The 13,586-nt window shown below is 31.2% G+C and overlaps 1 protein-coding gene across 2 annotated transcripts in view; it reads left to right on the top strand.

Moving 5' to 3' along the window:
* Positions 1–13,586, top strand: part of ANO7_1 (Anoctamin-7) — a 70,937-nt gene that overhangs the window by 15,627 nt on the left and 41,724 nt on the right. For both annotated transcript variants that reach the window (XM_051209174.1, XM_051209175.1), the window contains exons 2-5: positions 3,504–3,558; positions 5,211–5,335; positions 11,333–11,440; positions 13,127–13,263. Coding sequence is in view for 1 of the 2 variants with exons in the window: in XM_051209175.1 (XP_051074606.1) it covers positions 3,504–3,558; positions 5,211–5,335; positions 11,333–11,440; positions 13,127–13,263 (425 nt within the window). In the remaining variant the exon portion in view is untranslated. The remainder of the gene's footprint in view (positions 1–3,503; positions 3,559–5,210; positions 5,336–11,332; positions 11,441–13,126; positions 13,264–13,586) is intronic.

The following is a 13,586-nucleotide window of genomic DNA, read 5'->3' on the forward strand; positions in this document are numbered from 1 at the left end:
GGTTGGTTTAATAGTTGAATTCATGAGTCAATTAAAGCTAGATCACTATGGAAAATCTGAAAGCACTGGACAGTCATTTCGTCCTAGTATAGAATTCCTCAATAGTGCGCATCCAAGATCCCACTCGCGGGATTTGAACTCAGAACTTTCGGTCTCGTGTACAAACTCTTAACTTCTAGACCACTGAGCCGGCATCAAACGGTAATAATGTTTAACTTTATTTAATGAAACAAGGTCATTTAAACCACTAGTTTAAGTAGTAATATACTGATGGTGTTTAATGAATAAACTATTCAAATTTAGAAATACGTTCAGTGATTATATAACTTTAAATTAAGATAGCTGCACAAATGATAATGCTTAGAAATGATTTTATACAAAATGATAGCAAAGTAAAACTAATAATCAACATCAGATAATATCCATTCTTCATATTTCTATAGATTTACAATACACATAGCATTTAATCACTGAATAATAAAATTGAATATGATATGAAATAGTTTATTTTTGTCTAGACATTTTCTACAATGAAATCAAACATAATGAACAGGATACATGTTTTACAATCCAATTTCTGTTTCATGGGGTCTGAACATTAATTTAACAAAATGTGATGTCATTTTGTTTAACTATTTCAGTTGTCAGTCTTTGAGTACTAGCATTGAACCTATTTAATAAAAGCTAAACATACCATCAATACTTATTCGTGACATAAATGATAATGTAAAGGAAAAAAACATTTTGAAAATATCGAGATGTATAGTCACTAATTACTTCATTACTGTATTCAGGCAAACTAAGCCCAAAATGGTGTTTCGCTTAGTTTTACGTAACTCATCAATGACACTTCACACAAAAACACGAAGCTGGCATTAAACCTAGTTGGTTTTCTTTACCACTTCTATTGGTATAACTTATATTTTTTTTAGCTTTTCACATTTTGATTTTCTTACTGTAGAGTTTCATAACTTTATTTTGTGAAATCGAGTATTAAACTTTACCCTACTTTAACTTATATCAGTAATATCTTACCCATTTTTAAAATGTCTACCCACTCATTAGTGACTCCTTTATGTAAAATCCTCATTTGATTTGCTTTAAAATATAATCTCACTTCCTTTTTTTGAGTAATGAGTAAATACTACTTAAATATTTTGTATACTGAATAAAAGAATCATTTATATACGTATTGCTTTTCTAAGACAATGAAACCATTACTTGTAAATACACACATTCAAACCACATTTGACAAAATGAATTTGTTAATGATTGATTGTATGAACTGAACAGTTACCAGTGAGGTCATTTTACTTTAAATCTCCCTGTTCTGTTAATTAAATTTAATGATTGTTATTTAGTCTTTTAAACAAGATCAACTAAGAAAATAAAGAAATATTCGGAATTTTCACCTTTAATTAATTATAGTTCATTAGTTCATTACTTATAGAGTACAGATAACAAATAGAGTATGATACTACACATCCGATTGTATTTCGCCATTCATCACCATAAAATAGATAACATGATGAAATAAATACTAGATGTAGGGAACTGACTATAACATTTTCCCTAGTTGAAGGCACCATTTAAAGTAACCCATACATTTGACTTTGTAGAATAAGTTCTAATTCAGAAATTTGATTGTTCATATACCATCATTATGTATCACTTTTTTTGAATAGATCTTATTTAATTAAACATTATTATTTTTTTAATTCAAAGAAGTGATTCAATCTTATAGAGTTTTCAACCAAGTATTAAAACAAACCGAGTTCACTACTGTCACTAATATTTTCTTTCCACACCAGCTTATCCATTTCATATGCTCATTTATTCATTTAGTTTGTTAGTACTTTTGTCCGCTTATATTTTCTACTATTTTATATTTTATATTTTTAACTTTACTTTCCGGAAGTACAGATTGACTTCTGTAGTTGCACTATTTTGTTGTAATAAGTAATATTTATTCGTGAACACGAATAAAGTTATGCGAATATACCCTGATTCCAGGTTATAAGAAGCTAGGAAACAATTCAATTGGTTCAGATAACATTTATCCAATATAATCTGTTATTATTAACACAATAGAAATCCATTCTATTGAGTCAATTCGTAACTCAGTCATTAGAAGTTTTATGATTTGAAATGAATTGTTAGCTCCAAAAACGTTATTTTGTGTTTTTATGAGGGATCATGCTATGTAATACTTTTGTAATACTCAACAGTATAAATGATTACAGAAAACCTTCAACCAAAATTAAATATAACTACTCTGTCACTATTTATTATTCCATATTTCCATACATATACTTGAAAGTAATAATTGATGTTCAGAGTCCTATTGACTCTGACAAACATCGTTTATTTCAGAAGTTCAATCAAGAATGAATCTTTTAGAGTGGATTAATTAATTCACCTATTGTGTGTAACATAATGAAAACTAGAATAATGGTTTCAATAATTTCTCACTATTTCTTCTTTACTGAACAGGACTATCGGCGATATGAAACGTATCCCCATATACAACTACTCTAGTTATATAAAATGACCTTAGAGTTTATCTAATACTAACCCACCAAATCAATATTGAAATCCATCAGAAGTAAATGAATTTGTAGCTGTAACACTAAGATTAATGACCAGATTGTTTGAAAATTCAATAACTTCGTAGTTAAATAAATGGTGTGACAATAATTCATGGACGACCTTTGAGCGACGTTAAAGTGACGTTTAATGTGTCCACCTACTTGCTAGTGTTAAATGAGGGTTATGAACCAGTGTGAGTAATCAAGATAATGATTATGGTTAAGGTTGGGGTTAGGCATTAGATTCAATACTTTCATCACAAACTGACATCAGCTTAAACGCCAAAACGCTATTTAGCCAAATGGACGAATGAATTCTGCACAAAAATTCGAGACCTGTTATCATAAATCAGATCATTTCGTCCATAAATTATAGTCTCGCCAAATAAATTATCATCGTAAGATTCGCCAATAATTCATCTCCAGTTTAATCAAGTCTGGATGGCTAATACACACTAGCTGAAACAGTAAAAGATTTAAAATGCATTCGGATCAATCGACTTTGTTATGTCTGTCGTTTAGTAGAAATAACATATTTCGTACATTTCGATTTTGAAACATCGACTATTGACAATGTTAGTAATAGTTAAGACAAAAACAAGTTTAATGATAGACATCAATAAACACAAGAGCTCTAATAAAAGACTGATCAATTACAGTTCTAAACATCAATGAGAAGATTCAAACAACTAATATAAAAATGAATTGCTCTAATATTCAGTTAAGATTATCTATACTTTGAAAAACTCTTGTGGACTAAAAGACCTATCATTTTAGTGAAACATATCCAGGTATTTATCTTCTTTTTTCGATAAGTTCACATCATTTCTTTACGATAAACTCTATTCGCGTCTCTAATTATGAGTTTTTCACTACCGATATCTAATGCATCATTATTTTTCCTGTTCTCCACAGAGTCAAATACACTCAGATTTTGGATATTACTTTAATGATGGAAAAAGAAAAATTGGTCAGTTAATGGGTTGTATATTTAAATTGCAAATAACAATTTGAATGAATACAATTCTAGGTTTCTCTTGCATATTGTTTTCATTGTTTCATATAAAACTGTCGTACACTTCAGTCTGACTTATGAAAGATAATCCAATGTTAATAGATACATCTGAAACGCTCATAAAACTAGTATTAATTGAGATTAATGTCAGATATCGTTGTTCCCAATAGTTAAATAAGTAAATTTCTAAATAAATGGTTACATTATACGATCCTCAGATTCTGTAATATAAAGATTACACAAAATCTAAGAAAACTTATGAAATGAAATTTGCTGCAAAATACATATTTTACGGCCATAGTTCTAAAACAAATTACTGAATATCGTCATAATTCACAGCACCGACTTATCACAGGGAACAGATCTGGATTCTAAAATGGTAAGTAAATAAACAGTACCGAAGATTTTTGTTTCATATAGCATAGAAACTCCATGACTTCTGAATCAATGAGCACAAATGCTATGTTATTTATAAGCCATATGATTATTCATACAAACGGAAAACATTTGTATTATTTCAAGCCATTTTTTTATATCTTTGCAGACTTTTTCGTTAAACAGTTACACTAGCTTTGTTTTATTCTAACATTCAATGAATTCACTGAAGTGAAACATGTTCGTTTATTCAAATGTTGAAAACATGTTGAATAAACAGTTTTTAACATTATATCTTATCTACAAGACGAATAATCGCGTCTATTTCACTGAGATAAATCATCATTTATAAGTGATTACATTTGTCAAAGTACAGATACCTTTTATTCGATATTAAAAAAATATTGCAACAATTATTTCATACGATGATAATTTTATAAAGGTTTCTTGTAATTGAAATGTAATTATTGTCTTAAAATCGATACCGACCATATGCTTACTGGTGACTAGTTTTGGTAAGGTTTATTAAAACCGTAATAAGAAATCATAACCATTTGAGTCAATGATGTTAGAAATAAGACAGTAAGTTATCAAAAGTTTTCGATAAGTATTTTGCTTTATTTGCATAATTAACTACAGTTAAAATATGTAGATTCTAGGATACAAATACTTGGATTTCGATGACTACACAAGATTTTGATTTGAGTTTTAAAATATAACTTTCATCCAAATCCTTAGGTGGATTAAGTGAAATATAGTAATTGTCTTTCAAATAATCAACTATAGATTATAAGTAGGCAAAATTAATATCAATTAATCTCCGCAAAACCCCTTCTGATAATAATCATCTACTCACTGGTGACTGAATTCAACAGGCATTTCCTGGAGTTCTAGTGAGAAGCAGTGACCATCGGAGTTCAACCAGGTCTGTTGTGAGATATCAGCTCACTGATGACAATGGTAGATGTGTCGCTAAATTTCATGGATTAGTTGAAGTTAAACATTAACACCGTTGGATGCCGGCTCAGTGGTCTAGTGGTTAAGCGCTCGCGCGCGAGGCTGATAAGTTCTAGGTCCGAATCTCGCGGAAGGCGGGATCGTGGATGCGCTGTACTTATGTGTTTTTCATTAATTATACAACAACAAATTTTTATATACAAAAGAATTGACTTCAAAATTACATTTAATAAATGATTATGTATTTCATTACGTGTTATATTTTTCCTTCCAAGATTATGTTTTGGTTTGGGATGAACCAGTTAATGAAACTATAATCAATAAAGTGAAAAAAATCAATAGTATTTATCGAAAGACATTTGAAGATAATTTGCAAACAATCGGAGTACAAATTGAGAAAGTACGTTTGGTTGATAGTGAATAAAATTCCAAACTAATAATTGATTTCTTCATAGTCAACTGAGATTTTGTTTTTTCTAATCTTATTTAATGCTAAAAAAAGTATTCAGCCAAATTTCTCTACTCTAGATAAAAAGAGAAGTAAGATATCTGCCCTCAAATTTAATGATTAAGGGAAATAATATGGAACTTGCGACCTAATTAATAATAATACCTTGATACAAGGAATTTTCTCTTCAATAAATCATTGCTTAAACAATGAAACGTGATGTTTATGTATAAGGTCAGGAAATAAATTTTAATTTCATTAATGCTTCAATCAATAAGTAACCGTCATGTTTAATTCTCATTTAAATGTAACTTTTCTGACGGTCATATAGATTAAACAAAGATTACCGATTACTCAACATAAATAATTCATATTTTTTTAAGAGTCAAATACCATTTCTCATCAGTTGTTGAACTCCTCTTTACAATTAAACCTTTAGAAAATTGCACAAATTTCGGTCAGATTACTTACTTATTATTGAGTTCGTTCGATAAAATGGAGAAAACATCCCAGCCAAAATTAATATTACAGTTTAGTCCTACGAATTTTAATTCAGTACATTGAATATCATAATCACCAGCTGTAAAATGGTAATCTATTCACTCAACTGTGCGGTAGAACTAACTGATACCAAGCTGAGTCTAAAATTTAAACACTGATTTAGGTCGTGTAACACGCATCACTCAAGTTAGTTTCCAGCAATATATCCGCAGGTTCCAAGTAAATGATGAAAATTATAATTAGTAGTCCTGATTATCTCAAACAATATTATTTTCTCTGGCAGTGAGGATAAATCAGACTGAAAAGTATCATCAGTGAAGTTGCTAGATAGAAATTAACCAATACAGTAATGAATCCCGAAGCAAGATCTAAGTAGCTATTCATTTGATATAATAGTGTACACAAATCAATTTGACCCTTTGAATCGCATAACACCTTGTTTACGAAATAGGGCGAATTATCCACCTAAAACTAAATATTTAATCTGAACAATTAAAAAAACATGTTTGAACAGCAATTTCAGAGCTATTGAAATAGTTAGTTCGATTTATGATGATAGCGCTTTTTGATCTAATATGGTGATGAGATTTTCAAAAACCACTCAATACAGCACTATAAATTCTAGAGTTACATAACAGAAATCACAAATATTAAAAAATGCGTTCGAACGACAACATTCGGCAGTTGATTAGAATCTCGACATTTCAATAAATATATGGATTGTCATGTGATTTCTGAGGAAAAACGCTAATAAGTACAAGAGATAGTGCATAGGTAGTCAGCTTCAAATGTTTTTTATCAAATGTGCTGTATATATGTATCATTGTTTAGTTATTTATCAAAATAAATCTTACAAGTGTATTGTAGGGCTGCATATGACTGAAAAGAACATAAAATAAATGTTCCATTAAAAAAATGAATTGTTTGAAACTTTGCCTTATTGTATTTCTGCAATAATTCTATGTTTTGAAACCACCGTTACGAGTTTTTATTTCATTAATTTATACACAAAAGCTCGGCATAAGAAATGTAACTACGTTAGAAGATATCTTCATTTGCATATTATTACATTCCGTCTGCCAATCTGTTATTATCGTACAAATAATGCAGTTTTTTTCAATGTTATTTCGATGTTATATCTGAGATTATGAGTTTATTGGTTAATCAGACTACTTCAATTGCAAACAACAGTTGAAAAATGTTCATTGAAGTTGTATTTACTAAAATAATCAAAATCCGTATATATATATATATATATATATATATATATATATAAAGTGACATTTTTCAGATTTTTTCACATATTTGTTGCCTCTCTACAGTTTTCATTCGTATTTTGAAATTTCTGCGCAAACTTCTGTATAACAACACTCATTTAGGTTGGATATCGATTGGTACAACAAGCGACGACAATAAATAAATGTTAGTACTAGAAGGGGAATTTGTGGAGATTTTAATGATTTAATAGTCGAATTAATGAGTCAATTAAAGCTAGAATACCATAGAAAACCTGGAAGCACTGGATAACCGTTTCGTCCTAGCATGAGACTCCTCAGCAATGCGCAACCACGATCCCGTCTGCTCATTGAGAAGTTGTGACCAGTGCAGTTTAACCAGATCTGTTGTGAGATAGTTACTCATTGAAGACAATGGTGTGCGGTGGCACAATTTCGTGAATTGGTTGAAGTTAGACATTAACACCGTTGGATGCCGGCTCAAACGTCTAATAGTTAAGCGCTCGCGCGCCAGACTGATAAGTCCTGGGTTCGAATCTTGCAGGGGGCGGGATCGTGGATGCGCATACTGAGGAGTCGCGTGCATGGACGAAACGGCCGTCCAATGCTTCCAGTTTTCCATGGTGGTCAAGCTTTAAATGACTCATGAATCTAGCTATTAAATATTAGTATGCTTTAAAATACGCTATTGGTAAATGGCTTGACAAAATAGATTTTGGTACTTAGAAATAAGAAGCATTTTATGTATAGTAAAAGTTTTCTTTTCCATTACGTTATCATTTAATTGTTTGGTTGAAAAGATCTAAGGATTTTTTTCTGAACAAGTCGAATTTAACTGGATGATTTGGTTGAATAAAATAAAGTAAAACACGTGAAATTAAGATTTTTGATATAGAAAGCGTAATAACAAGGAATTTTTAAATATTTAACCTGACGGACTTGATTTAAATACGTAACATAATCAGGATTGACAAAACAAAATCCGTTTCCGATCTCCAATAAGAGTACGGACTAAACATATCACATGGTATACTAATCAAGTGCAAAAATCAACAACAATTAATTAATCCGATTAGTTTTGGCTTTTACAAAACAAACTATTGTGAGGTCTTTTAATCTTTGATAGATTGAAAATGAAAGCAAAGTATCAGAGTGATAAGTAATTAAGTGAACTTTATAATAGTGAAAATAACTGGTAAAATACAGGAGAGCCTGAGGCTGTCAGATGGATACCTCATTCAGAAAACGATTCCTCAAATGTCGTCTGTATGAATATCAGAAAACAAAACCATGGATTTGACTAATGAACTTTAAAAATATTTGAGCTTATTAAGCATTATAATCAAAGATGGATAGTGGCTAGCAGCGAAATCCAAGATGCGCATTTCGTCCGAATTTCGAACTCCCCAACTGGATGTACCTGCATCTCAGGGTTGATGTTTACTCTGGGACTCAAACCCAGTATCATTCGCTTCAAACGCCATTACATCACCCACTTTGCTACTGAGTCATGATAGTTACTAGCCTGTGCAATTGGGTGAATAATACAAACAATACAAAATGAATTTAAAGTTATCGTTTGAATGATTTCCAAAATGGTTTTTGGAAAGGCTATGATACATTTTGGATTTCAACAACTCGGTATTGGTTTACACTTGGAGAACGGTCATGTCATTTAAGTCAGTTATTCAGATAGTCATTACTACCTGAATAACCAAACGGTTATGCTGCTGATTGTGCCAACAATAGCGGATAAAATTCATACTGTTTAAGTAGATAACGCTACGGCGTTCGGAGTGAAGGACACCTAGTTCGAGTCCCGGACTGAACATCAACTCTGGAATGCTGATACATCCAGCTGACGAGTTCAAATATCGGACAAAACGCACGTCTTGGATTCCACTGCTAGCCACCATCCTGTATCGTATACCTTTACAGACAACAAACTTTATCGTGGTAAAACAACACACAAGTAAACATGATGATTAGATATTTAAAAGGTAAACCACTAAGCTGCCAGTAAAATTAAAACCTGACTATTATGTCATATATTTGCCATGCATATCAGATTACTGTATGACTGGATAGCTAGAGGCTCTAGAACTAGTGTTACCAGTTCTAATCCTCTCTGAGCTCTCAAATGACGCTTAGTTTGGCATTTTGTAAATAAATCTAATCTTTTATGGGTCATTTGTTAAGCTTATATTCAGTCTTCACACAAAATGTGTTAAAATCTCAATAATATTTCTGAACTATGGGATCAGTTCGAATAATCTGAAAACACTTTCAATCTAAAGTACAAAAATGAATCCAAGATATTCCATTAATATAAACATGATATAATTAAACGCTTTAGTCATAATAAGAAAAATCATATTTGAAGTCACTTTTGTTTATTCTAATCATTAATATGAGTTTTAGATATGAATTTGTTTTTATTTGAACTTCTTAACCCTAATTTTTTCATTGTCTTATGGTCATTATATATAGATGTTGTAACATTCAGAAATTACTCCATATTATCATTCCTTTCCATACTATTTTAAAATAAAATTTTAGATTTTAATTAATTAAAGTTGTCAGGTAGAGAAGGAAAATAGTAACATTCTATTCATTTTCCAACTTTAATAAAAACAACTGATATATGTTAGGGTCCTTCAACCTGAACACATTACAAGCTGAAGCTATAAACTATAGTATTAGGTCATTTTTGGCTTTAACAAGTCTGATACATAGTGCGTCGATGAAAGCAATTGAGGGTTAAGTTTGTAAAACGTACTCTCTGAGTTAAAGATTTATAAAGGCTCTCAAATTTGATGGCTCTATCTAAAGCATTACTTGCACAATGTAAACAAAGAGAAAGTTCAACAAAATGGATGGATGTATGTGTAGAATTCATATATTTACTACTGAATTCATCATGGAACACTAAATTTGATAAATTGCATTTTATTTAAAGATATCATCAAAATATTTCCTTTGAAATCTTTTTTCTGACAATGAAATAAAAAAAAGCGTGGAAGCGATCGGTTTAAGGAGATAGTTGTGGCGAGTTCATTTATCATAACTTCTTAGGAAGGGTCATGAAAAGTATGTACAAAACATTAACAGATATAATTAGTAACACATTTTGCTGAAGATCTGTTTGTAATGTGTAGCTTTACGATACATGAATTGGAAATTGTACTATCGGTAGTAAAACCATCTACTTTGATTGTATTCTTCTTAGGAATGTAATATTCATCATTTTTATTGTCATAACTAGTATATAGTTTTCGCTCTCTAATTATCTTAAAAATGTCATCTTGTTGTGTATGATAAATTTCCTCGTACTCGAATTAATCAAGTGTTTTTTATTGCAATAATGAGGTGAAGTAAACATTGCTTCCAATTATGAAGGCAAGAGATAATATCATTTCATGGAAATCATTCTAAATTTTGTTGATGCAATCAATATCCCTTATGACTTAACAGTGTAATACCAAGTATTGTCGGCAAAATTCAGATTATTTACACAATAATGCAGTTTCATACAATTCAAGGATGATTATGTTAGTTCGGACTATCCACGGACTGAAACTGATTAACGAGCATCCTTATAGGATCGTGGCGTAAATATTACTTGACTTAAAATGAACCTGTCATGAAGAGGTATTTTGGTGCTACTGTGAACAGAGTTTCAGAAAATATACATTGGAAAATCTATTCAATGGTGCTGTAAATAACGGAAATAAAATCTCATCAACCTTAGTCGATTCTCTTTGGAAACTGATTTGAGCTTTAGAAAACAACAAATATTATATGACAATCAAGCAGTAACAGTGAGGGTAACAATAAATCGAAAACGTTGTCTAGAAACCTTTAGTTTGGAAGCTGCCGGAGCTGAGATATTTGCAAATTAATTCACTACGTTTTTTTATAAATAAGTACACTTTACTAGTTGTTTTGAAAGGCTATTAAAAAATGACCCATCCCTCGATACAAGTGGATGACTTATCAATAATGAAAATTCGTTCACTTATTAGCGTAATAAGTAACGTCAATCCAGCTAATGTTCCGAAATATGAAAGAATTTATAAAATTTTTAAGTTTCAAGTTGAGTGAGTAGCTCGCAATAAAAACCAGCCACAACCATTCATTCCAATAAAAATATGTAATTTATTTCCTGATCCGTTCCGTTACAAAAAATTTAGTTGCCACTTTTACTTTTTAGGAGGATGTCAAGAGCGAAAGCTTGATGACTCATTATTTGAAGCTGCATATTCCTTGGGACTTAATGTGCCATCATGCCGAATGTCTAAACCTACGAGCTCCTCTTGAAGTATGTGGAATGTTCGTATTTCATTATTAAATATTAGGCGTGTTTTCCAGTGTAGTGTCTTAAAACTGTTACTTATTAGGATGTTTTATTTTGTTGTTTCATAATACATTTCGTTTGAACCACATTAAACTTAAAATTTACTGGCCAAATTAAAATAGCTCCGTTCCCACTCCGTGTACACTCAGGCTTTCAGAATTTATGTTCTGATTTATATCAGGATCCACATTTTATCCCGAGATAGTGTTAATTGGATCACTCTACGCATGTATAAATATTTCATTAAAATTATTCTTTATCTCATCGAAATAATTACGAAGTATTAACAGTCTATCTAGTGCCTACCACTAATGTGATTTCAAACGAAGTGCTTATATGAGGCCGAATTTTCTAGAGTTACAAGTGTAAATTGGTACCATCATTAATATTGAATGATAGATCAGCTTTGTTGCGATTATAACTCAGTAATCAAACGTAGTTGATGAGTGACCCAAAGATATTTGCCTAAATCGTATGCGAAATCTGGATTTTAAAATCAAGAGATTACTCAGTCTAGGATAAAACAGAAATTCACCACATTTTAGTTTTTAACTATTCTCCAGTTAACACCTATACTCGTTGGAAATAAACACGAAAATAAAAGACATCGTTAGAAATTTTCCCATACTTTATGGGTTTTCATGTTTATTTAAGAAACAAAAGTGTTTGTAAATCAGGTGTTACTGAAAATCACATTTGTTACCCCGCATCTACTCATTGACGGTGGAAATTTTTTTATTTATTTCAGAGCAAATAAGTACAAAAGATCAATTATAAACACTCAAGTTCTAAAACAGAATAATCATTGATAGCAGTTATCTTTATCAGGTATTACAGGATATCTTTGATGCATATAAGTAAAAGATAACTGGCCGAAAACAAATTTAGTTATTAGGAAATGAAAATAAATGAAATGCTAAGACTGCTTTAATATTTATGGAAAATAATGTCGTAACATATACTGTTCACTTCAATATCAGCATTAAGGATTAGTGACATTTCTGAATGTGCAATGCTTAATGTCTTTTAGAAAAAATGTCCATCTTTCTAGCTCTATAAATGCTGAAACTCACTTCAGCACTTAGTAACACCAATCATTAACTGTGATTTTAATGGTTTTGAGGAACTCGGGTTAAAATTTCTTAGCAAGTTAAAATTAGTGATAGTTTTTAGTTTAACATCAATCCAATGAAACTGAATAACCTTTGTTGTAGTTTTAACGAAATTCTCACAACTAAATATGATGCCTATCACTGAGTTATTTCAGATACACAACTTGATCAAATAAGCAAGATTTTGAGATGCTGAAGAAGATTTGTAGTTCAAGTGAATGATTTTGATGGAATTTCGTTCTCTGAGATGGATGGTTTGGTCATGGAGCTTTCGTCATTCTCCTGAACGACAAACTTCAGGTAGAAGTTTGTGCTGATGATGTCGTTCAGAAGAACAATGAAAGCTCCACGACCAAACTATCCAGCTCAGAGAACAAATCTCCATCATAAGCATGATTTTCACGGTTAACAACGAGATAATATACTAATTTGATAAAAAATACTTAGTAGAGGCTGTATTTTTTCTCTAGCCAACTAAGCAAAGTTTTTTTGTCAATATCCTTTTAAACTTATATTTGAACTATCAAAATATCCCAAGGTGCAAAACACTAAAATGAAAAACTGGTCTGAGATTCTTTTGAAAACAATCGGGATTCCATCTATAATGGCGCAAAATGTTCCAAATCCTCCACCTGAATATTATACTTGTCCGTTTAAGAAAAGTAAACTAGAAAAGTGAGTAATTTTATTTTCGTAATAATTATTTACCTTGTGCATTTATTTTTATTGATTTGTTGAAAATTAATTATCTACAATGTGTTTAACAGTTGGAAATTAACAAAAACAAACTGATGACAATGGTTTACGGTGGCGCAACTTCGTGGATTGGTTAAAGTTAGATATTAACACCGTTGGATGCCAGGTCGGTGGTCCAGTTGGTTAAGCACCTGGCGTGAGACTGATGGGTCCTGGGTTCAAATCTCGCGGGGTGCCGGATCGTGGATGCGCACTGCTGAGGAGTCCCATACTAGGATGAAACGGCCATCCAGTGCTTCCAG

The sequence above is a fragment of the Schistosoma haematobium genome, chromosome 1 (genome assembly GCF_000699445.3).
Source record: "Schistosoma haematobium chromosome 1, whole genome shotgun sequence".
NCBI classification, from domain to species: Eukaryota; Metazoa; Platyhelminthes; class Trematoda; order Strigeidida; family Schistosomatidae; genus Schistosoma; species Schistosoma haematobium.